The following is a 22,608-nucleotide window of genomic DNA, read 5'->3' as shown; positions in this document are numbered from 1 at the left end:
CTGTGGCTTTCTCCGGGGCCGGCACGTTCCCACAGAATCACGGGGGCACGTGAATCGACGAATTGAATGTTATTGTGTGAATTAAATTGTCATGTTTGGATTGTTTTCAAGAGTTCATAAAGAGCTATGCATTTCTACACGTTCTATTGTACAGTAAGTGCTATGGATTTACTGTTACAGGGAAACTGGGTTGTTGTGTTCATCGAATGGAGGGTACGACACAGCTCCTATCATTTAAATTGAGTTGATTCGATTATAATCTGGGTGGGTTTTCCTGTCTATTGTTTTTACTAGCAAAGTGCAAAGAAATGCTAATTCAGGTTGGGTGTGAGAGTTTCTGCTTGAATTTGCTTAAAAGGTAAAAAATGACAGTGAATTCGTTCATGGTTTGAGAACTTTGTTAGCAAGCTCCTGTGTGTAGCAGCACACAGGGCCTCATCTCTGGCTCTGGGCCATCATGGCCACCAAGCCTTAAAGCTGCAATATGTAACTTTTTGGGTGACCCAGAACAAAATTCACATAGAAATGCGAGTTATAGAATTGTATTAACCAGGAAATGGTGGAGCAATTCCTGCATAGCGTACCTTTTAATAATTGCATAACGGTGCAAGTTAGGCAAGTTATAGTCATGCTAGGTGGTGATGTAAGGCCTTCACTAGACCCTCTAGAGACGCCTGTTTTGCACTTATTTACATAATAATGGAGTCAGATTGATAAATGTAGTTTATTATTATCATTTCTACATATCAGTTGGATAATTTCCGTCCCAACTACAAAAGGGCACTTTAAGGGAATAGAACGTATGATCCTAGACACTATAGATGGAGTATGAACTTACGAGGCACGTTTCCCTGGAAGGTGTGTGGGTTGAGTTTGATCAGTCTTTTCCTCAGCTCATTCACTCCTACACCAGACGGACCTGAAGAAACAACACAACGCGTTACACACCACTACACACCACTACACACTACAGCAGATGTGATACTCCAAACCTATAAGCTGTGTGTGTGTAGGACTGTCTCAGAAAGGGGTTAGGAAGGGCTCATTTCTGGACAAGAAACCAATATTTTATTATCATCATTCTTTCCTCTGATACAGAATATGAACGATATATAAGCAGTGAGCTCGTCACCTACGAGGATGACCAGTCTGTGTGGGTCGTCAGGCTGTCTCTGGTAGCTGACCACCTCTTCGTAGGGGCTGGACAGAGCCCAGCTGTTGGGAGAGCACGACGTCATCCTCCGCCAGAGACGGAAGCTACGCCGGAACCCCGCTGGAAACATCAACAACATCAACAACAAAAACAACAACTAAATTAACATCATCAACAACAACAACAACAAAAGCTGTAAATCTATGGTGCGGCATCATCTTACAAAAATAACAATTATTGATTAAAAGTGTCAATCAAATTGTCAATCAAAAACAGCTTACAGATGTAGACGCCATCCATCATATGAGTTCCTTCCTCAGCCTCTTCGGAATACACTGGGAAAATTCATTACAATATTATTTGATATTGTGCCTTCAGAAAGTATTTATACCCCTTGACTTATTCCACATTTTGTTGTGTTACAGCCTGAATTCAAAATTGAAAAAATATTTTTTTTTTCCCCACCCATCTACACCCATTTTCTACACATTTATTGAAAATGAAAATACAGAAATATCTAATTTGCATAGGTATTCACACCGCTGAGTCAAATATTTGTAGCACCTTTTGCAGCGATTACAGCTGTGAGTCTTTCTGGGTAAGTCTCTAAGCTTTCCACACCTGGATTGTGCAACATTTGCACATTATTCTTTTCCAAATTCTTCACGCTCTGTCAAATTAGTTGTTGATCATTGCTAGACAACCATTTGCAGGTCTTGCCACAGATTTTTGAAGTAGATTTAAGTCAAATCTATAATTCGGAAACTCAGGAACTGACTTCTTAGTAAGCATCTCCAGTGTTTTTATGTTGTTGTTCTGCTGAAAGGTTAATTCATCTCCCCAGTGTCTGCTGGAAAGCAGACTGAACCAGGTTTTTCTCTAGGATTCTGCCTGTGCTTAACTCTATTCTGTTTTTTTTAAATCCTGATACACTCCCCAACCCTTAATGATAACAAACATAACACTTTGTTTTCAGGACAAAAAGTAAATAGCTTTGCCACATTTTTTGCAGTATTACTTTAGTGCCTTTCAAAAAATTTACAGAATCTATCAATTTCTATACCATGACTCTATAAAGACTTACCTACCAGATTCAAAATCTTCTTCAGCTATAGAAAGATAAAAAAAAGTGTTAATTCACTGCCTGTTATTATGTATCGATAGTAGTTAGTATACAATAGATATGCTTATTATAAACGTGATATCAAACGGAATGTGATTAGCTCAGATTAGCTCAGTTGGTAGAGCATGGCGTTTGCAACGCCAGGGTTGTGGGTTCGATTCCCACGGGGGGGGGGGCCAGTATGAAAAATAAAAAAGAATGTATGCGCTAACTGTAAGTCGCTCTGGATAAGAGCGTCTGCTAAATGACTAAAATGTAAATGTAAAAATGACCTGCTATGACTCCCTTCTCATCGTTGGTCTTAACGTCGTCCTCTGGAAGAGAAAACAGATGGTCAAACAGAAATACTGTCAAGATCAAGACAAATCCAAGTTCTGCTACTTTGTTATTTCCCCTCCCAATGTATATGTGTGTATATATATACGTACCATCACCAACCACGTTCACTTAGGGTCAGCAGAGAAGGCAAAAGGAAACAAAACTCATGTTAAGGGCTGAAACACCAAACACGCGAAGGGCTGAAGCTTGACTGACTGTGGAGCTTCTTTTACAAACTATGCGTCTTGTCCAAAAATAAAACTATAGATTGTTGTGACTTCGGCTAGATAATTTCCTGAACAATTACTAGAATAATTATTTGATCTAATTACTCTAATAAATTTTTTTATCCTTTCCAAATTAACCGAAGAGGGGCACCATTAAAGGTTTTGATCTGGAGAGAACCATTGAATTAGCTTTATCAGTAGTTATCATTAACCTTAATACCAATCCTATATCAACAATAGTCTTAACAGTGAATTTACACAGGGGATTACATGTTTCGCGTGACACTAAGGGTATACCTTAGTGTGTCTCTTTCTTTGAATTAGCCCTCTGGCTAATTATTTAGGCTGAGAAATCTCAGAATATGAGAACAGGAAAAATATGCCAAGGCGCTATTCCTTTACCAACACAAAGTGAGCTCATTATACATTTTCAGACCTCATGGTGGAGGCAATACCGTTGTTTTATAGCTCAATGGAGCTATAGATTTCAGACACCTTTACTTTTTCCACATTTTGTTACGTTACAGCCTTATTCTAAAATGGATTAAATAAAAACATTTCCTCAGCAATCTACACACAATACCACATAATGATAAAGCGAAAACAGGTTTTTTGAAAATGTTTGCAAATGTATAAAAAACTAAAACAGAAATACCTTATTTACACAAGTATTCAGACACTTTGCTATGCGACTCGAAGTTGAGCTCAGGTGCATCCTGTTTCCATTGATCATCCTTGAGATGTTTCTACAACTTGATTGGAGTCCACCTGTGGTAAATTCAATTGATTGGACATGATTTGGAAAGGCACACACCTGTCTATATAAAAGGTCCCACAGTTGACAGTGTATGTCAGAGCAAAAACCAAGCCATGAGGTCGAAGGAATTGTCTGTAGAGCGCAGAGACAGGATTGTGTTGAGGCACAGATCTGGGGAAGGGTACCAAAATATTTCTGCAGCATTGAAGGTCCCCAAGAACACAGTGGCCTCCATCATTCTTAAATGGAAGAAGTTTGGAACCACCAAGACTCTTCCTACAGCTGGCCGCCCGGCCAAACTGAGCAATTGGGGGAGAAGGGCCTTGGTCAGGGAGGTGACCAAGAAACCGATGGTCACTCTGACAGAGCTCTAGAGTTCCTCTGGGGAGATGGGAGAACCTTCCAGAAGAACAACTATCTCTGCAGTACTCCACGAAGCAGGCATTTATGGTAGAGTGACCAGACGGAAGCCACTCCTCAGTAAAAGGCAACTGACAGCCCGCTTGGAGTTTGGAGTTTGCCAAGAGGCAACTAAAGACTCTCAGACCATGAGAAACAAGATTCTCTGGTCTGATGAAACCAAGATTGAACTCTTTGACCTGAATGCCAAGCGTCACGTCTGGAGGAAACCTGGCACCATCCCTACGGTGAAGCGTGGTGGTGGCAGCATCATGCTGTGGGGATGTTTTTCAGTGGCAGGGACTGGGAGACTAGTCAGGATCGAGGGAAAGATGAACGGAGCAAAGTACAGAGAGATCGTTGATGAAAACCTGCTCCAGAGTGCTCAGGACCTCAGACTGGGGCGAAGGTTCACCTTCCATTAGGACAACGACCCTAAGCACACAGCCAAGACAACGCAGGAGTGGCTTCGGGACACCGCCGAAGGGCGGCAGGTATCTTAGTGGGTAAGAGCGTTGTGCCAGTAAGCGAAAGATCGCTGGTTCTAATCCCCGAGCCGACTAGGTGAAAAATCTGTCTGTGCCCTTAAGCAAGGCACTTAACCCTAATTGCTCATGTAAGTCGCTCTGGATAAGAGCGTCTGCTAAATGACTAAAATGTAAATGTAAGTCTCTGAATGTCCTTGAGTGGCCCAGCCAGAGCCCGGACTTGAATCCGATTTAACATCTCTGGAGAGACCTGAAAATAGGTGTGCTGCGACACTCCCCATCCAACCTGACAGAGCTAAAGAGGATCTTCAGAGAAGAATGGGAGAAACTCCCCAAATACAGGTGTGCCAAGCTTGTAGCGCCATACCCAAGAAGACTCAAGGCTGTAATCGCTGCCAAAGGTGCTTTAACAAAGTACTGAGTAAAGGGTCTGAATACTTATGTAAATGTGATATTTCATTTTTCAATTTTATTTGTTAACAATGTTAAAAACCTGCTTTTGCTTCGTCATTATGGGGTATTGTGTGTCGATTGATGAGGGGAAAAAACAATTTAATCATTTTCAGAATAAGGCTGTAACGTAACAAAATGTGGAAAAAGTCAAGAGGTCTGAATACTTTCCGAATGCACTGAACATATAGCTTGCTGGCCTGCTAGCTAACGTTACGTGTATGATCTGTGTAGTGATATTATTTGAATCAGAAAATCATTTGCATTGCTAGTTATAGCCTAATGTTAGCTAGTTAACATTGAACCTAGTTTGTTAGCTTAAGCTACCTGCAGATTCATACTACAGCTATGGCAATGTTTGTATCGGTAGATTTATGAGTTGGGATTATGCCAGTTCATTGTTTAGCTAGCTAGCTACCTAGCTAGCTACATGTCTAAACAAAAAAGACTCCACTTCGGCCGGATTATTACATGACCCATCAAATTAGCTAAGTGTGTCTGGGGGTGATTACAGCCATCTAACTATGAAAAAAGTGTATGCACTCACTAACTGTAAGTCGCTCTGGATAAGAGAGCATCTGCTAAATGACTAATATGTAAATGTAAATCTATTGTATTTCATGAACATGTCTAGTCAATAGTGACCCATCCACTCAGCTAGATGTGACTGGTGGGTGGTTATAGCATTTATTTCACATGACCCATCAATTTAGACAAGTGTGTCAGGTAAGCATAATCTAATAATGATAAAATATTTGGACACTTTCTGTTTTTTATATTGCAAGTAACCACTTCACTGTACCGTTTCCACCTTCTGTATCCTGTGCATGTGACAAATAAACTTAGATTTTATTTGATGTAGTGTGTGTTTACCACATGGCCTCACATGTGAATCCTTAAAGAGATGGGTGGGGCTAAGGCTGAAGAGGGTGTGAACGATGCTGAATGGGTGTAGACAAAGAAGAGCTCTCCAGTAGGTGTACCAAAACATTCAAGGGCCATTTTCTCAAAAGTTGTGTTGCAAGTTTATCAACTTTCAAAGCAGAATTACTTTCCCATTATTCCTCAACTGTAGTGTATGATATACAATTTTTTAGCTCCGAGTCTCAACTTTTATCCAATGTAAAAAACTATGTTGTGACTTTAGCTATGGATATTCAAGATCATTTACTGATTCATTACTGGAATATATCCTTTCCAGATTAACTGAAGAGGGGCACCGTTAAGGGTGTTGATATAGAGAGAACCCTTGAATTAACTCTATCAGTAGTTATCATTAACCATTATACCAATCCAATATCAACCATAGTCTTAACAGTCAATTTACCATATTCTCATTCTGAACTGTCGTCGAGCTCGGAAACTTCAAGAACCCAATCGCTTGTAAATTAACCCATGGCCACAAATAATTAATTTAAGGTTTTATTTACTAGACTAAATAAGGTGAAAAATGAGGTAGTTATCAGATACAATAGTAACGAGATGGTCTTATCAGTTGAGAGAGAAAATATGAGAGACTCCACCAAGATCTGCTTTCACAACTGGGAAATTATATCATTATAATTATAGTTTCAACAACCAGGAATTGCCAGTTGGGCTAGACTATCAATTCACATCCGAATGATATTACATTTACATTTTACAGACGCTCTTATCCAGAGCGACTTACATGAGCAATTAGGGTTAAGTACCTCGCTCAAGGGTACATTGACAGATTTTTCACCTAGTCGGCCAGGGGATTAGAACCAGCGACTTTTCGGTTACTGACACAAAGCTCTTAACCACTAAGCTACCTGCCGCCCTACAGGCGGACTAATATGTAATTAAGACTAACAGTCATATAATAATCAGTTACTGACACCACTTTTATACAGACACAGCGTCACGTAAAGGGAAATTCAATGAAATTATGTATTTACATGGATTTTTTGCTGAGTGTTGTCTGGTGCAGTTGGGTTTCTGTTATGACGGAGGGAAACTTTTTTTATTTTTTTATTTCACCTTTATTTAACCAGGTAAGCCAGTTGAGAACAGGTTCTCATTTACAACTGCGACCTGGCCAAGATAAAGCAAAGTAGTGCAATAAAAACAACACAGAGTTACATATGGGGTAAAAAAAAAAACATAAAGTCAGAAATACAACAGAAAATATATATACAGTGGAGGGAAACGGGTCAGTGGTGTTGTCGTCGTTTGAGCTTTTGCTCGAAGAAGCTTCTTCCCTCGTCGGGGCTCGCATGCATAGAAGCTCTTTGCGCTTTCTAAGTTGAGTTCTCAATTTGTTCAGCGCAAAGAGATAATGTTTGTTAAGGCCCTGGGGTGCAAAACAATGTTCGGGTTTTGGGAGGGATAAGACTCAGCGGTTTTGGGAGAGATCAGACTCAGCGGTTCATTGTGAGTGAGCAGAGTGTAATGTAATGAGTCGAACAGTTTAATACTTTGATAAGAAAACGTGTTTAATGTCCTTTTTCACTCTTGGCGCTATTTTCTCTTTCTTACAAAGAGTAACAATTCCGGACTCTCTCCTTGGGATGCAGATCACCAGGCGTTCTACTGACTTGCAGAGGGACTGGTTTCGGTCTCTTGACTTTCTCAGGCCATTCAGAGTTGTAAAGCGAGAAAGGGAGTGCAGTTTTATTGGTCTTGTGATGGTTTGAAAGGGGCCGCTGTCAATTACAGACTGTAAATCTTGGCCTGGAAACCGATACTCTGTCCACTACACATCCAAGTATAACTGACCAAATTATGAAAGACAAGCATTGTAATTTTGAATTCCGTAAAGTGAGTGTGGAAGAGGTGAAAAAATGACAAGCCACCTTGGGTCTGACAACTTGGATGGAAAATTACTGAGGATAATAGCGGATGATATTGCCACTCCTATTTGCCATATCTTCAATGTAAGCCTACTAGAAAGTGTGTGCCCTCAGGCCTGGAGGGAAGCAAAAGTCATTCCGCTACCTAAGAATAGTAAAGCCCCCTTTACTGGCTCAAATAGCCGACCAATCAGCCTGTTACCAACCCTTAGTAAACTTTTGGAAAAAATTGTGTTTGACTAGATACAATGCTATTTTACAGTAAACAAATTGACAACATACTTTCAGCACGCTTATAGGGAAGGACATTCAACATGCACGGCACTTACACAAATGACTGATGATTGGCTGAGAGAAATTGATGATAAAAAGATTGTGGGGGCTGTTTTGTTAGACTTCAGTGTGGCTTTTTACATTATCGATCATAGAATGGTGCAGGAAAAACGTATGTGTTATGGCTTCACACCCCCTGCTATATTGTGGATAAAGAGTTACCTGTCTAACAAAACACAGAGGGTTTCTTTAATGGAAGCCTCTCAAACATAATCCAGGTAGAATCAGGCATTCCCCAGGGCAGCTGTCTAGGCCCCTTACTTTTTTCAATCTTTACTATTGACAGTATGTCAATGTATGCGAATGACTCAACACTATACACATCAGCTACTACAGCGAGTGAAAAATCACTGCGACACTTAACAAAGAGCTGTAGTCTGTTTCAGAATGGGTGGCAAGAAATAAGTTAGTCCTAAATATTAAAAAAACTAAAAGCATTGTATTTGGGATGAATCATTCACTAAACCCTAAACCTCAACTGAATCTTGCAATGCAAGTTGAGGTGACTAAACTCAAACATGTTGATACAACAGTAGCTAAGCTGGGGAGAAGTCTGTCCATAATAAAGCGCTGTTCTGCCTTCTTAACAGCACTATCAACAAGGCCGGTCATTCAGACTCGAGTTTTGTCACACCTGGACTACTGTTCAGTCGTGTGATCAGGTGCCACAAAGAGGGACTTAGGAAAATTACAATTGGCTCAGAACAGGGCAGCACGGCTGGCCCTTAAAAGTACACGGAGAGCTAACATTCATGCTATGTATGTCAGTCTCTCCTGGCTCAAAGTAGAGGAGAGATTGACTTCATCACTACTTGTTTTGTAAGAAGTATTGACATGTTGAATGCACCGATCTGTCTGTTTAAAACTACTAGTACACAACTCAGACACATGCATACCCCTCAAGACATGCCACCAGAGGTCTCTTCACAGTCCCCAAGTCCAGAACAGACTACGGGAGGCGCACAGTACTACATAGAGCCATGACTACATGGAACTCTATTCCACATCAGGTAACTGATGCAAGCAGTAGAATCAGATTTTTTTTTTAAAACAGATAAAAATACACCTTATGGAACAGCGGGGACTTTGAAGAGACACACACAGGTACAGACACACTCTACACACACACACACTATATACACACACACACACTCTACACACGCACACACACTATACACACACGTACATATGGATTTTGTGTTTTACCTATGTGGTAGTAGAGTAGGGGCCTGAGGGAACACACTTAACGTGTTGTGAAAAGTGTTATGAAATTATAATGTCATGTAATATTTTTAATTGTATATAACTGCCTTAATGTTGCTGGACCCCAGGAAGAGTAGCTGCTGCCTTGGCAGGAACTAATGGGGATCCATAATAAACCCCAGGAAGAGTAGCTGCTGCCTTGGCAGGAACTAATGGGGATCCATAATAAACCCCAGGAAGAGTAGCTGCTGCCTTGGCAGGAACTAATGGGGATCCATAATAAACCCCAGGAAGAGTAGCTGCTGCCTTGGCAGGAACTAATGGGGATCCATAATAAACCCCAGGAAGAGTAGCTGCTGCCTTGGCAGGAACTAATGGGGATCCATAATAAACCCCAGGAAGAGTAGCTACTGCCTTGGCAGGAACTAATGGGGATCCATAATAAATACAGATAGACTTGTGGGCAACAGAGTCTATAGTGTAGGTGATACTATATAGTATACCTTGGACTTTGAAGAGACACACACAGGCACAGACACACCCATACACACTCTACATATACATACTACATAGTATACCTTGTACCCCTTGCACATTGATCTGGTACTGGATACAGACAGTCTAAGAGGTTAGTGTAGTGGTAGTTAGTTAGGGTTAGTGGAGTGTTGTTACTCACAGGGTTTGATGCAGGTGTGGGCCTGGAAAGGCTGTGACCACCATGTCTCCCTCTGTTTGCTGGAGAACAGAGAGGCCAGGGGTTGAAAGCAACAACAACAAAATCCCATGACTGAAACTCAAGTTGATCTCAGATCGATTGTCTGAAGAGGTAGCCTACCATTTAATGTAAAAAGAAGTAATGACCATCATGCTTTAAGGCAGAGGGGGGAAAAGTATGGCCCGTAAGCCATTTTTTAAATATATAAATGTCATATCTGAGTTGCGTGTTTTTGGGCCTAAAAATGACTTCTTCCATGCTATATAAACACACTCTGATAGATGACACTGTAACCTAGTAGCTACATTCAGACAGTCACTGTGCTCCCGCTCTCAATTCGAATCTACGTTCAGACAGTCAATGCTTGAAAACGTTGACATTAATAATGAGTGAGGAGAAAAAGAGAAAAGTGGACTCAATGTCGTTCAATAAAGACGCCAGATGACCATGTGGAGCAGGAGGCAGGGGGCACCTCAGCGGAGTCATGACCAGAGGTTTCCATGGGAACTGAGCAGGATGAGCACACTGACCTGGGTTAAGTTCCAACTGTCCTTATGACCCTGGTTCCAGTGAAGCCTCTGGGGTCCACGAGGGAATACTTGACATCCCCTATATACCCCTATATTCTTCTGAACATCAGTGTCAGCAACAATCATGCATGTCAGTTCAGTGTACACAGCATAATAGAGAATACATTTATAATATATTGGGAATATTTCATAGAACAGACAGACTATGTCATCTCCAAGCGACACTCCCCATCTAACTTGACAGAGCTTGAGAGGATCTGCAGAGAAGAATGGGAGAAACTCCCCAAATACAGGCCAAGCTTGTAGTGTCATACCCAAGAAGACTCAAGGCTGTAATCACTGCCAAAGGTGCTTCAACAAAGTACTGAGTAAAGGGTCTGAATACTTATGTAAATGTGATATTTCCGTTTTTTATTTATAATACATTTTCAAAAATGTATATAAACCTGTTTTTGCTTTGTCGTTATGGGGTATTGTGTGTAGATTGATGAGGGGAAAAAAACAATTTAACCCATTTTAGAATAAGTCTGTAATGTAACAAAATGTGGAAAAAGTCAAGGGGTCTGAATACTTTCCAAAGGCACTGTATATGACAGAAATCCGTCGTAGTGACGGATACATTTTACCCCTGAGAGAGGCACATCAACAAGTTCAATATTTGAAATATATTCAGATTCTCAAAGACTGATTTTATCATATTGAAGCTAAACCTCTTAAATGTTCTGAATGTTATAACTGTGTTGTGTTGGTCTGGCTACTGGTTAAGTTAGGAGTCTTCCAGGGTTGGGGTCAATTCCGTTTTCATTCAGTCAATTAAGGAAGTAAACTGATTGACTGAATTGAAATGGAATTGATCCCGGGTGGTGATCTTGTGAAGGCTGTGGTGTTTATGTCTGTCTGTCTGTCTGCCTCTCTGTCACCCCCACCTCTTGAACAGGCTGGTGGAGGGGATGAGGCCGGCGCAGGCTGAGGCACTGGGCAGCTTCCTAGCCTGCCACCAGTGGACGTCTGTCTGGTCGACTATCTCCAGCAGGTCTCCTCTACTGAAGACTATGCCAGCGTCAGGACAGGGGATAGCTGGGTCCTGCAGGGGGCAGTAGTCTACCATGGCCCGCACATACAGCTGGGGAGAGAGAAGACGAAGAAGACGAAGAAGAAGAAGAAGAAGAAGAAGAAGAAGAAGAAGAAGAAGAGAGGGAAGTACATGAGTAAACAAACAACACACATGCTATTTGGAAACTGGATTCTTGAGAGATTATTATGGGGAACTCACCAAGGCTGGCTGTTGGCTCTTAGTTGATTGTGGTGTGTTTGGAATCACTTTGAACAAGATAGTGCCTTGAGATTGGACCTAGAGGGATGAGTTTAAACCAGAACAATAAAGAGATGAGAGAGACACAGAGACAGAGAGACAGAGAGAGAGAGAGAGAGATACACAGAGAGAGATACAGAGAGAGAGAGAGAGACAGAAAGAGAGAGAGAGACACACAGAAAGAGAGAGAGAGAGACAGAGAGACACAGGGAGAGAGAGAGACACAGAGAGAGAGCGAGACAGAGAGACAGACAGAGAGAGAGAGAGAGACACAATGAGAGAGAGACACAGAGAGAGAGAGAGAGAGCGAGAGAGAGAGAGAGAGAGAGAGAGAGAGAGAGAGAGAGACAGACAGACAGACAGACAGAGAGAGAGACAGACAGAGACAGAGAGAGAGAGAGAGAGAGAGATACAGAGAGAGTGATAGAGAGACAGAGAGAGAGAGAGACAGAGAGAGAGAGAGACAGAGAGAGAGAGAGAGAGAGAGAGAGAGAGACAGAGACAGAGACAGAGAGAGAGAGAGGAAAATAACTGACCAGTATCTGTATGACCTGTTCTGGGTCCAGTCCTTCCACAGGGTTCCCATTCACCTCCACCAGCAGATCCCCTGGATGCAGAAGACCTGAACACCAAACACACAGGCAGTAGCAAGTCACTAAGAGGTATTATAGAGGTCATCACGATCAGGTAAATGCTAGTCTCTCAAGTCAGACAATTGTTTCTATATTAGCCACAAAAAAAGTACACATTTTATGTAAAAGACTGGAAGTCAAGGCTAGGTAAATGCGGCAAAATTGTCACATTTGAGAAGAAAAGGTAAATATTATGTTTGAATGAACCCAGTCAGACAGACTCACCACTGCGATCCGCAAGGCCTCCATGTATCACCCTGGCTATGAAGATCTCTCCTGTGTCCTCATCCTTCTTTATCGTGGCTCCCTGGTGGGTACAAGAGGAAAAAAAAGTCATCACATGCATTTATTTGACACAAAAAGGTGAAATACCTAATTGAAGTGTTCTGTGTGAATGGAGACACATTCTGGCTCATGGGAGGGTTTGAAGAGGAAATGAGTAAAGCGATTACGATGGACACGGTGACGATCAACAAAAACTACCCTGTCAAGCTGATGCAGGTGGGAACATGTGATCAGGAGGAAATGAATTATATGAAACAGCAGGACAAAGGAGGGAGATGATGATGGAAGGTTTAATCTAATTTGCGAGAATGAAGAGATGCCAGAAAGTCAGGCAGAGTAGCCAGCAACGGGGTGGAATGGTTCAATTCAATGAAGACAAGACGAAGGAGAGATGGTAAGCTATTCACTGGAATTAAGGGATGTAGTTATACCGCTGTACCTTTGACTGAGATCATAGGAGGTCCACAGTCCAAATACAGGAGACTGAACTCAGTCTATTTCCCTTTCACGGTTATGTTCGTTGCTGAAGACGGCAGAGCAGATGAAGGAAGGAGAGGAGACCAGGATCCTGAGGGTTACTTCTTCTTCTTACTGGAAAAGCACCTTGTGGTGTTCTGGTCCTCCTCTGTTCTAGAACCCTCCAGTGTTCTAGAACCTGAACCAGAGAACCCGTTGGGGAGACGGGCCTGTCTGTTACCGGGTCTCTGAGGAGGACCACTGATGGTCACCCACCTCTTATTGATGCTGTTCTGACCCGAGACCGAGGAACACTTCATGGAACCTGGAGGTGAGAGGTGACTATCCATATAGGCACAGATGGAGGAGGATGAGGAAGAGGAGGAAGAGGAGGAGGAGGATAAGCAGCTAGGGGGAGGAGATGGGAAGAGTTTGACTCGAGGATGAGGAGGAGGAGGTGGTGGAGGAGGAGAGGGAGGTGAAGGGAAGATTTTGGGTGGAGGAGGTGGTGGAGGTGGCGTTTTGGGAGACTTGGACGCAATAATGAGTCCCTGCAGTTTATCAACCACCTCCACTAACAGGTTGAGAGCAAGAGCATTCTCCTCCACGCTATCTGACATCAGCTCTGTGGCGGACACCATCTTCTGGCCCAGGTCACGGACACCACTACTGCTGTTCTCTATACTGCTGGCTACAGACTCGACCGCACTCTTCAGCTCATCCAGGCTGGGCTGCTCGGTCAGATCCAGAGAGGGGTCCCGGCTAGGTCCGTTCTGGGAGCCTAGCCATCTCCGTTGCCTGGTTACGGGGCTAGAGGGAGCCGTCCGAGCCCGGTGGCCACCACCACTACCACTACCAGGAGTTAGGATCTTACGGGGGTGACAGACAGGGGAGTTAGGGATGGTCAGGCTGGTGGTTGGGAGGGGGCCCTTCCAGTGAGAGGGAGGGTAGGCGTAGTCCCCCTTTCCTAGGTCGTGATTCCTGTTGTCTCCGTTCTGTTTGTCCTCGGGCAAGGTTTTATCTCCACAGGTGAAGGAGGAAGACAGTCGTAGAGGTCAGAGGTTAGAGGTCAGAGGAGAAGATGGAAGAGAAATAAAGCTGAAATATTCATGATCATTAACAAGACGATCAAACCCAGCAGAAACAGTAACTAGGCACAGTGATGATGAGGATTACAATCACACATATTATAAAATACGTCCTGTAAAGAAAGCGATAAAAGGCAATGAAAGTAGTGACAAGATGAAAATCTGAAGCATTACAATACACTGACTGTATTCTAGATGCTTCCTGTGTCCCCTTTGTCCTCCTACCAGTGGTGTGTACAGGGCTGCAGACAGAGGGAGCAGAGTGGTTCAGGCCTCTCTCCCAGAGCTCTGCTGTCTGGCGACACAGCTTGCAGCTGCCTGTGGACTCGTAGCGAGGAAGGGGCCGGGACCCGGTGGACTCGTAGCGAGGGAGGGGCCGTGACTGACCAGGGAAAACGGGGGCCAGCAGGCCAGCAGAGGTATAACTGTCCCTGTGCCCCCCTGACGTGGCTAAGTGCTCCCTTGACCTCGCCCTCCTCCCATGGACCAGTCTCTCGAGGGTGAGGCGCCGCAGGCTGTCCCAACGACTACAGATAAACTCTCCACTGGCACTGCCTCCTCCTGCTCCTCCTCCTCCTCCTCCACCGTTCTTATAAGTAGAGACAGAGCCTGGGTTACATTGGAACTAGGACCCAAGTCAACAAGTTACCAGCCCCAGGGATGAGACAGAGGTCTCTAGTGGAGAGAGAAGCAGCCACTACAGTTCATTACAGGGGCATCTGATTTGTCCTCAGAGTGGCTAACAGACTGTATAAACAGAGTTTTACTGCTTTGCACGTTCATGATATTTACGCCACAGAATTATTCCCCATGAATATGTGACTATGGCTACTGTGGGCCATCATCAGTCACAGAGTTACAGTCACAGAGTTACAGTCACAGAGTTACAGTCACAGAGTTACAGTCACAGAGTTACAGTCACAGAGTTACAGTCACAGAGTTAGTCACAGAGTTACAGTCACAGAGTTACAGTCACAGAGTTAGTCACAGAGTTACAGTCACAGAGTTACAGTCACAGAGTTAGTCACAGAGTTACAGTCACAGAGTTACAGTCACAGAGTTACAGTCACAGAGTTAGTCACAGAGTTACAGTCACATAGTTAGTCACAGAGTTACAGTCACAGAGTTAGTCACAGAGTTACAGTCACAGAGTTACAGTCACAGAGTTACAGTCACAGAGTTACAGTCACAGAGTTAGTCACAGAGTTACAGTCACAGTACTGTAATGTGTGAGTGTAACGGCATTGTGAGGTGTTGTGTGATTGTAGTGATCTAGTACAGTACTCACCAGGGGCTGTTTGTTCTTGACCAGACAGACGATCCTCATGGCCTCCTCGTCCTCTGGCAGGTCCTCAGGGAGCGGAGGGAGAACTGGCTCATAGTCTGTCTGGGCCACCGTGTCATGGGCTGAGAGGAGGGCCTGGGAGGGGAAGAACACAGGCAGTCAGCCAGCAAGTAGGCCAACTAGTCAGTCAGTCAGTTAGCCAGTCAGCCAGTCAGCAAGTCAGCCAACCAGTCAGTCAGTCAGTCAGTCAGCCAGTCAGCCAGTCAGTTAGCCAGTCAGCCAGTCAGCCAGTCAGCCAGTCAGCAAGTCAGCCAACCAGTCAGTCAGCCAACCAGTTAGTCAGTCAGCAAGTCAGCCAACCAGTCAGTCAGTCAGTCAGCCAGTCAGCCAGTCAGTTAGCCAGTCAGCCAGTCAGCCAGTCAGCAAGTCAGCCAACCAGTCAGTCAGCCAACCAGTTAGTCAGTCAGCAAGTCAGCCAACCAGTCAGTTAGCCAGTCAGTCAGCCAACCAGTCAGTCAGTCAGCCAGTCAGTTAGCCAGTCAGCCAGTCATTTACCCAGTCAGCCAGTCAGCAAACCAGTCAGTCAGTCAGCCAACCAGTTAGTCAGTCAGCAAGTCAGCCAACCAGTCAGTTAGCCAGTCAGTCAGCCAACCAGTCAGTCAGTCAGTTAGCCAGTCAGCCAGTCAGCAAACCAGTCAGTCAGTCAGTCAGTCAGCCAACCAGTCAGTCAGTTAGCCAGTCAGTTAGCCAGTCTGCCAGTCAGTTAGCCAGTCAGCCAGTCAGCAAGTCAGCCAACCAGTCAGTCAGTCAGTCAGCCAGTCAGCCAGTCAGTTAGCCAGTCAGCCAGTCAGCAAGTCAGCCAACCAGTCAGTTAGCCAGTCAGTCAGCCAACCAGTCAGTCAGTTAGCCAGTCAGTTAGCCAGTCTGCCAGTCAGTTAGCCAGTCAGCCAGTCAGCAAGTCAGCCAACCAGTCAGTCAGTCAGTCAGTCAGCCAGTCAGCCAGTCAGTTAGCCAGTCAGCCAGTCCGCCAGTCAGCAAGTCAGCCAACCAGTCAGTCAGCCAACCAGTTAGTCAGTCAGCCAACCAGTCAGTTAGCCAGTCAGTCAGCCAACCAGTCAGTCAGTCAGCCAGTCAGTTAGCCAGTCAGCCAGTCATTTAGCCAGTCAGCCAGTCAGCAAACCAGTCAGTCAGTCAGCCAACCAGTTAGTCAGTCAGCAAGTCAGCCAACCAGTCAGTTAGCCAGTCAGTCAGCCAACCAGTCAGTCAGTCAGTTAGCCAGTCAGCCAGTCAGCAAGTCAGCCAACCAGTCAGTCAGTCAGTCAGTCAGTCAGTCAGTCAGTCAGTCAGTCAGTCAGTCAGTCAGTTATCCAATCAGTCAGTCAGCCAGTTAGTCAGCAAGAGGAACACAGATCAACAGAGGGAAGTCTATAGCCTCTTTCACAATACCAAGCCAAGCTAAACTGAGCCGAGCCAAGCTGTACTGAGCCGAGCCAAGCTGTACTGCACTGGCCATCTTATGCATCTACCAATAGTTTCTTGAAAGGAAAATGTGTTCAGAAAATAATCAAGACATTACACTAACGTTCGGGGTTTGGCACGTTACTGTGAGAAGGGCACAAGTAGTCTAATCTGTTCTGACAGTAAAAGTACAACGGTCTGAATAATGTGAATAAAAGCTTCCATCTTACCTGTAGATGGGGGGACTTCAATAGATTATAGAGCCGTCTGGCCTCTGGGGACGGGGCTGGTGCTGCTCGGATGTTGGACAGGATCTGTTAAACAGGCATAAAAAACGAACACAAGACAAATACCATTAGCTGTCATTCATGATGTCGTGGGCAGTACAGCTAGCCCAAGTCATCTAGTTTTCTGTCGGAGAGTTAGGGAGCGTCCTAAATGGTACCATATTCTCTACATAGTGCACTACTTCTGACCAGAGCCCTGGTAAAAAGAAGGGCACTATATAAGGAAAAGGTTGCCATTTCAGACGCTCCCTAAGTCTAGTGTACTGACCTCGTGAGAGAGACCAGAGGCATAAGGCAGGTAGGGACTGGCATTTCAGACGCTCCCTAAGTCTAGTGTACTGACCTCGTGAGAGAGACCAGAGGCATAAGGCAGGTAGGGACTGGCATTTCAGACGCTCCCTAAGTCTAGTGTACTGACCTCGTGAGAGAGACCAGAGGCATAACGCAGGTAGGGACTGGCATTTCAGACGCTCCCTAAGTCTAGTGTACTGACCTCGTGAGAGAGACCAGAGGCATAACGCAGGTAGGGACTGGGTGGAAGCCTTCTGAACTTCAGCAGACACTCATAGACCTGTAGAAAACACAGACATATAATACAATACAATGCATCTTTACCTGTTCATTATACAGAGACAACACAGACAGATAGGCACTGGGTATGACATTAAAGAGGGCTAGCATAGTGACTACTGTAGAAAACACCAAGATAACATTAAAGAGGGCTAGCATAGTGACTACTGTAGAAAACACCAAGATAACATTAAAGAGGGCTAGCATAGTGACTACTGTAGAAAACACCAAGATAACATTAAAGAGGGCTAGCATAGTGACTACTGTAGAAAACACCAAGATAACATTAAAGAGGGCTAGCATAGTGACTACTGTAGAAAACACCAAGATAACATTAAAGAGGGCTAGCATAGTGACTACTGTGGTAAACACCAAGATAACATTAAAGAGGGCTAGCATAGTGACTACTGTAGAAAACACCAAGATAACATTAAAGAGGGCTAGCATAGTGACTACTGTAGAAAACACCAAGATAACATTAAAGAGGGCTAGCGTAGTGACTACTGTAGAAAACACCAAGATAACATTAAAGAGGGCTAGCATAGTGACTACTGTGGTAAACACCAAGATAACATTAAAGAGGGCTAGCGTAGCGACTACTGTAGAAAACACCAAGATAACATTAAAGAGGGCTAGCATAGTGACTACTGTGGTAAACACCAAGATAACATTAAAGAGGGCTAGCATAGTGATTACTGTAGAAAACACCAATATAACATTAAAGAGGGCTAGCATAGTGACTACCTTAGAAAACACCAAGATAACATTAAAGAGGGCTAGCATAGTGATTACTGTAGAAAACACCAATATAAAATTAAAGAGGGCTAGCGTAGCGACTACTGTGGTAAACACCAAGATAACATTAAAGAGGGCTAGCATAGCGACTACTGTGGAAAACACCAAGATAACATTAAAGAGGGCTAGCATAGTGACTACTGTAGAAAACACCAAGATAACATTAAAGAGGGCTAGCATAGCGACTACTGTGGTAAACACCAAGATAACATTAAAGAGGGCTAGCATAGCGACTACTGTAGAAAACACCAAGATAACATTAAAGAGGGCTAGCATAGCGACTACTGTAGAAAACACCAAGATAACATTAAAGAGGGCTAGCATAGCGACTACTGTGGTAAACACCAAGAGAACATTAAAGAGGGCTAGCATAGCGACTACTGTGGTAAACACCAAGAGAACATTAAAGAGGGCTAGCGTAGCGACTACTGTGGTAAACACCAAGATAACATTAACGAGGGCTAGCATAGCGACTACTGTGGTAAACACCAAGATAACATTAAAGAGGGCTAGCATAGCGACTACTGTGGTAAACACCAAGGTAACATGAAAGAGGGCTAGCATAGCGACTACTGTAGAAAACACCAAGATAACATTAAAGAGGGCTAGCATAGTGACTACTGTAGAAAACACCAAGATAACATTAAAGAGGGCTAGCATAGTGACTACTGTGGAAAACACCAAGAGAACATTAAAGAGGGCTAGCATAGCGACTACTGTAGAAAACACCAAGATAACATTAAAGAGGGCTAGCATAGCGACTACTGTGGTAAACACCAAGATAACATGAAAGAGGGCTAGCATAGTGACTACTGTAGAAAACACCAAGATAACATTAAAGAGGGCTAGCATAGTGACTACTGTAGAAAACACCAAGATAACATTAAAGAGGGCTAGCATAGTGATTACTGTAGAAAACACCAATATAACATTAAAGAGGGCTAGCATAGTGACTACTGTAGAAAACACCAAGATAACATTAAAGAGGGCTAGCATAGTGACTACTGTAGAAAACACCAAGATAACATTAAAGAGGGCTAGCATAGTGACTACTGTGGTAAACACCAAGATAACATTAAAGAGGACTAGCGTAGCGACTACTGTAGAAAACACCAAGATAACATTAACGAGGGCTAGCATAGTGACTACTGTGGTAAACACCAAGATAACATTAAAGAGGACTAGCGTAGTGACTACTGTGGTAAACACCAAGATAACATTAAAGAGGGCTAGCATAGTGACTACTGTAGAAAACACCAAGATAACATTAAAGAGGACTAGCGTAGCGACTACTGTGGTAAACACCAAGATAACATTAACGAGGGCTAGCATAGTGACTACTGTGGTAAACACCAAGATAACATTAAAGAGGGCTAGCATAGCGACTACTGTAGAAAACACCAAGATAACATTAAAGAGGGCTAGCGTAGCGACTACTGTAGAAAACACCAAGATAACATTAAAGAGGGCTAGCACAGTGACTACTGTGGTAAACACCAAGATAACATTAAAGAGGGCTAGCGTAGCGAATAAGATAACAAGCACTAGATATATATAATTCTTGCAGCAAGCCAGAATACCAGCGACTAACAGCAAGAGCTGCTAACATGTATCATGTCACCATCATGTACTGTATGTCTGTATGTACAGTTGAAGTTGGAAGTTTACATACACTTAGGTTGGAGTCATTAAAACTCGTTTTTCAACCACTCCACAAATGTCTTGTTAACAAACTATCGTTTTGGCAGGTCGGTCAGGACATCTACTTTGTGCATGACACAAGTCATTTTTCCAACAATTGTTTACAGACAGATTATTTCACTTATAATTCACTGTATCACAATTCCAGTGGGTCAGAAGTTTACATACACTAAATTGACTGTGCTTTTAACAGCTTGAAAAATTCCAGAAAATGATGTCATGGCTTTAGAAGCTTCTAGGCTAATTGACATCATTTGAGTCAATTGGAGGTGTACCTGTGGATGTATTTCAAGGCCTACCTTCAAACTCATTGCCTCTTTGCTTGACATCATGGGAAAATCAAAAGAAATCAGCCAAGACCTCAGAAAACAAATTGTAGACCTCCACAAGTCTGGTTCATCCTTGGGAGCAATTACCAAACACCTGAAGGTAACACGTTCATCTGTACAAACAATAGTACGCAAGTATAAACATCATGGGACCACGCAGCTGTCATACCGCTCAGGAAGGAGACGCGTTCTGTCTCCTAGAGATGAACGTACTTTGGTGCGAAAGGTGCAAATCAATCCCAGAACAACAGCAAAGGACCTTGTGAAGATGCTGGAGGAAACAGGTACAAAAGTATCTACATCCACAGTAAAACGAGTCCTATATCGACATAACCTGAAAGGCCGCTCAGCAAGGAAGAAGCCACTGCTCCAAAACCGCCATAAAAAAGCCAGACTACGGTTTGCAACTGCACATGGGGACAAAGATCGTACTTTTTGGAGAAATGTCCTTTGGTCTGATGAAACAAAAATAGAACTGTTTGGCCATAATGACCATCGTTATGTTTGGAGGAAAAAGGGGGTAGCTTGCAAGCCGAATAACACCATCCCAACCGTGAAGCACGGGGGTGGCAGCATCATGCTGTGGGGGTGCTTTGCTGCAGGAGGGACTGGTGCACTTCACAAAATAGATGGCATCATGAGGAAGGAAAATGATGTGGATATATTGAAGCAACATCTCAAGACATCAGTCAGGAAGTTAAAGCTTGGTCGCAAATGAGTCTTCCAAATGGACAATAACCCCAAGCATACTTCCAAAGTTGTGGCAAAATGTCTTAAGGACAACAAAGTCAAGGTATTGGAGTGGCCATCACAAAGCCCTGACCTCAGTCCTATAGAAAATGTGTGGGCAGAACTGAAAAAGCTTGTGCGAGCAAGGAGGCCTACAAACCTGACTCAGTTACACCTGCTCTGTCAGGAGGAATGGGCCAAAATTCACCCAACTTATTGTGGGAAGCTTGTGGAAGGCTACCCGAAACATTTGACCCAAGTTAAACAATTTAAAGGCAATGCTACCAAATACTAATTGAGTGTATGTAAACTTCTGACCCACTGGGAATGTGATGAAAGAAATAAAAGCTGTAATAAATAATTCTCTCTACTATTATTCTGACATTTCACATTATTAAAATAAAGTGGTGATCCTAACTGACCTAAGGCAGGGAATTTTTACTAGGATTAAATGTCAGGAATTGTGATAAACTGAGTTTAAATATATTTGGCTAAGGTGTATGTAAACTTCCGACTTCAACTGTATGTATAAACAGGTATGGATTATTAGGTAACATCAGCATGAATGGTTGATGTGACGCTAACTAACGCTTAGAGCTGTTATCATGGTAGTATTGTATGCAGTAGGATTAACAGGTAATACCGATATCTGGGTGATGTATGTTTGGCAGATAAGGGGTGGATCAGTGGTCAGATGACGGATGACATAGACTGTATAATAAATAAAGATGACAGACTTTTAGCAGAGACTGTATCAAAATAACGATTTGTGACCTTGAGTAGGGACTGCAGCCAGGGGGCGCTGAGGAGACTGTAGAGGACTTCAGACCCACTGATGTCACTGTTGATAGCCAGTCTCACCTCCTGTACCATATTGGACAGCATCTCTGTCAGACCTGGGGGGACAGGGGGACAGATTTAGATAAAGACAGACAGCAATTTAGATTGAGATACGAGACAGGGACCGGAACAGAGACAGGCAGAAGAAGAGACAGAGACAGAGACAGAGACAGAGACAGAGACAGAGACAGAGACAGAGACAAAGACCAGAACAGGGACAGACAGAGACAGACAGGACAGGCAGGGACAGACAGAGACAGAGACAGGCAGAAGAAGAGACAGTGACAGAGACAGGGACAGAGACAGGCAGAAGAAGAGACAGGGACAGAGAC

The 22,608-nt window shown here is 43.5% G+C and overlaps 1 protein-coding gene across 1 annotated transcript in view; it reads right to left on the bottom strand.

Moving 5' to 3' along the window:
• Positions 1–22,309, bottom strand: part of LOC311128777 (MAGUK p55 subfamily member 4-like) — a gene marked incomplete at both ends in the record, with an annotated part of 33,294 nt that extends 10,985 nt beyond the window's left edge. The window contains 13 exons of the mRNA XM_084161020.1: positions 839–919; positions 1,133–1,273; positions 2,549–2,590; positions 9,768–9,773; positions 9,941–9,999; positions 11,436–11,632; positions 11,783–11,860; positions 12,358–12,443; positions 12,679–12,760; positions 15,571–15,702; positions 17,256–17,339; positions 17,806–17,883; positions 22,211–22,309. Coding sequence (XP_084017146.1) covers positions 839–919; positions 1,133–1,273; positions 2,549–2,590; positions 9,768–9,773; positions 9,941–9,999; positions 11,436–11,632; positions 11,783–11,860; positions 12,358–12,443; positions 12,679–12,760; positions 15,571–15,702; positions 17,256–17,339; positions 17,806–17,883; positions 22,211–22,309 — 1,165 coding nt within the window. The remainder of the gene's footprint in view (positions 1–838; positions 920–1,132; positions 1,274–2,548; positions 2,591–9,767; positions 9,774–9,940; positions 10,000–11,435; positions 11,633–11,782; positions 11,861–12,357; positions 12,444–12,678; positions 12,761–15,570; positions 15,703–17,255; positions 17,340–17,805; positions 17,884–22,210) is intronic.
• Between the last annotated feature and the right edge of the window lie 299 nt (positions 22,310–22,608).

Source organism: Coregonus lavaretus, assembly GCF_964263955.1.
Source record: "Coregonus lavaretus genome assembly, chromosome: 5".
Taxonomy (NCBI): Eukaryota; Metazoa; Chordata; class Actinopteri; order Salmoniformes; family Salmonidae; genus Coregonus; species Coregonus lavaretus.
This window is presented reverse-complemented; position numbering and strand designations above follow the sequence as displayed.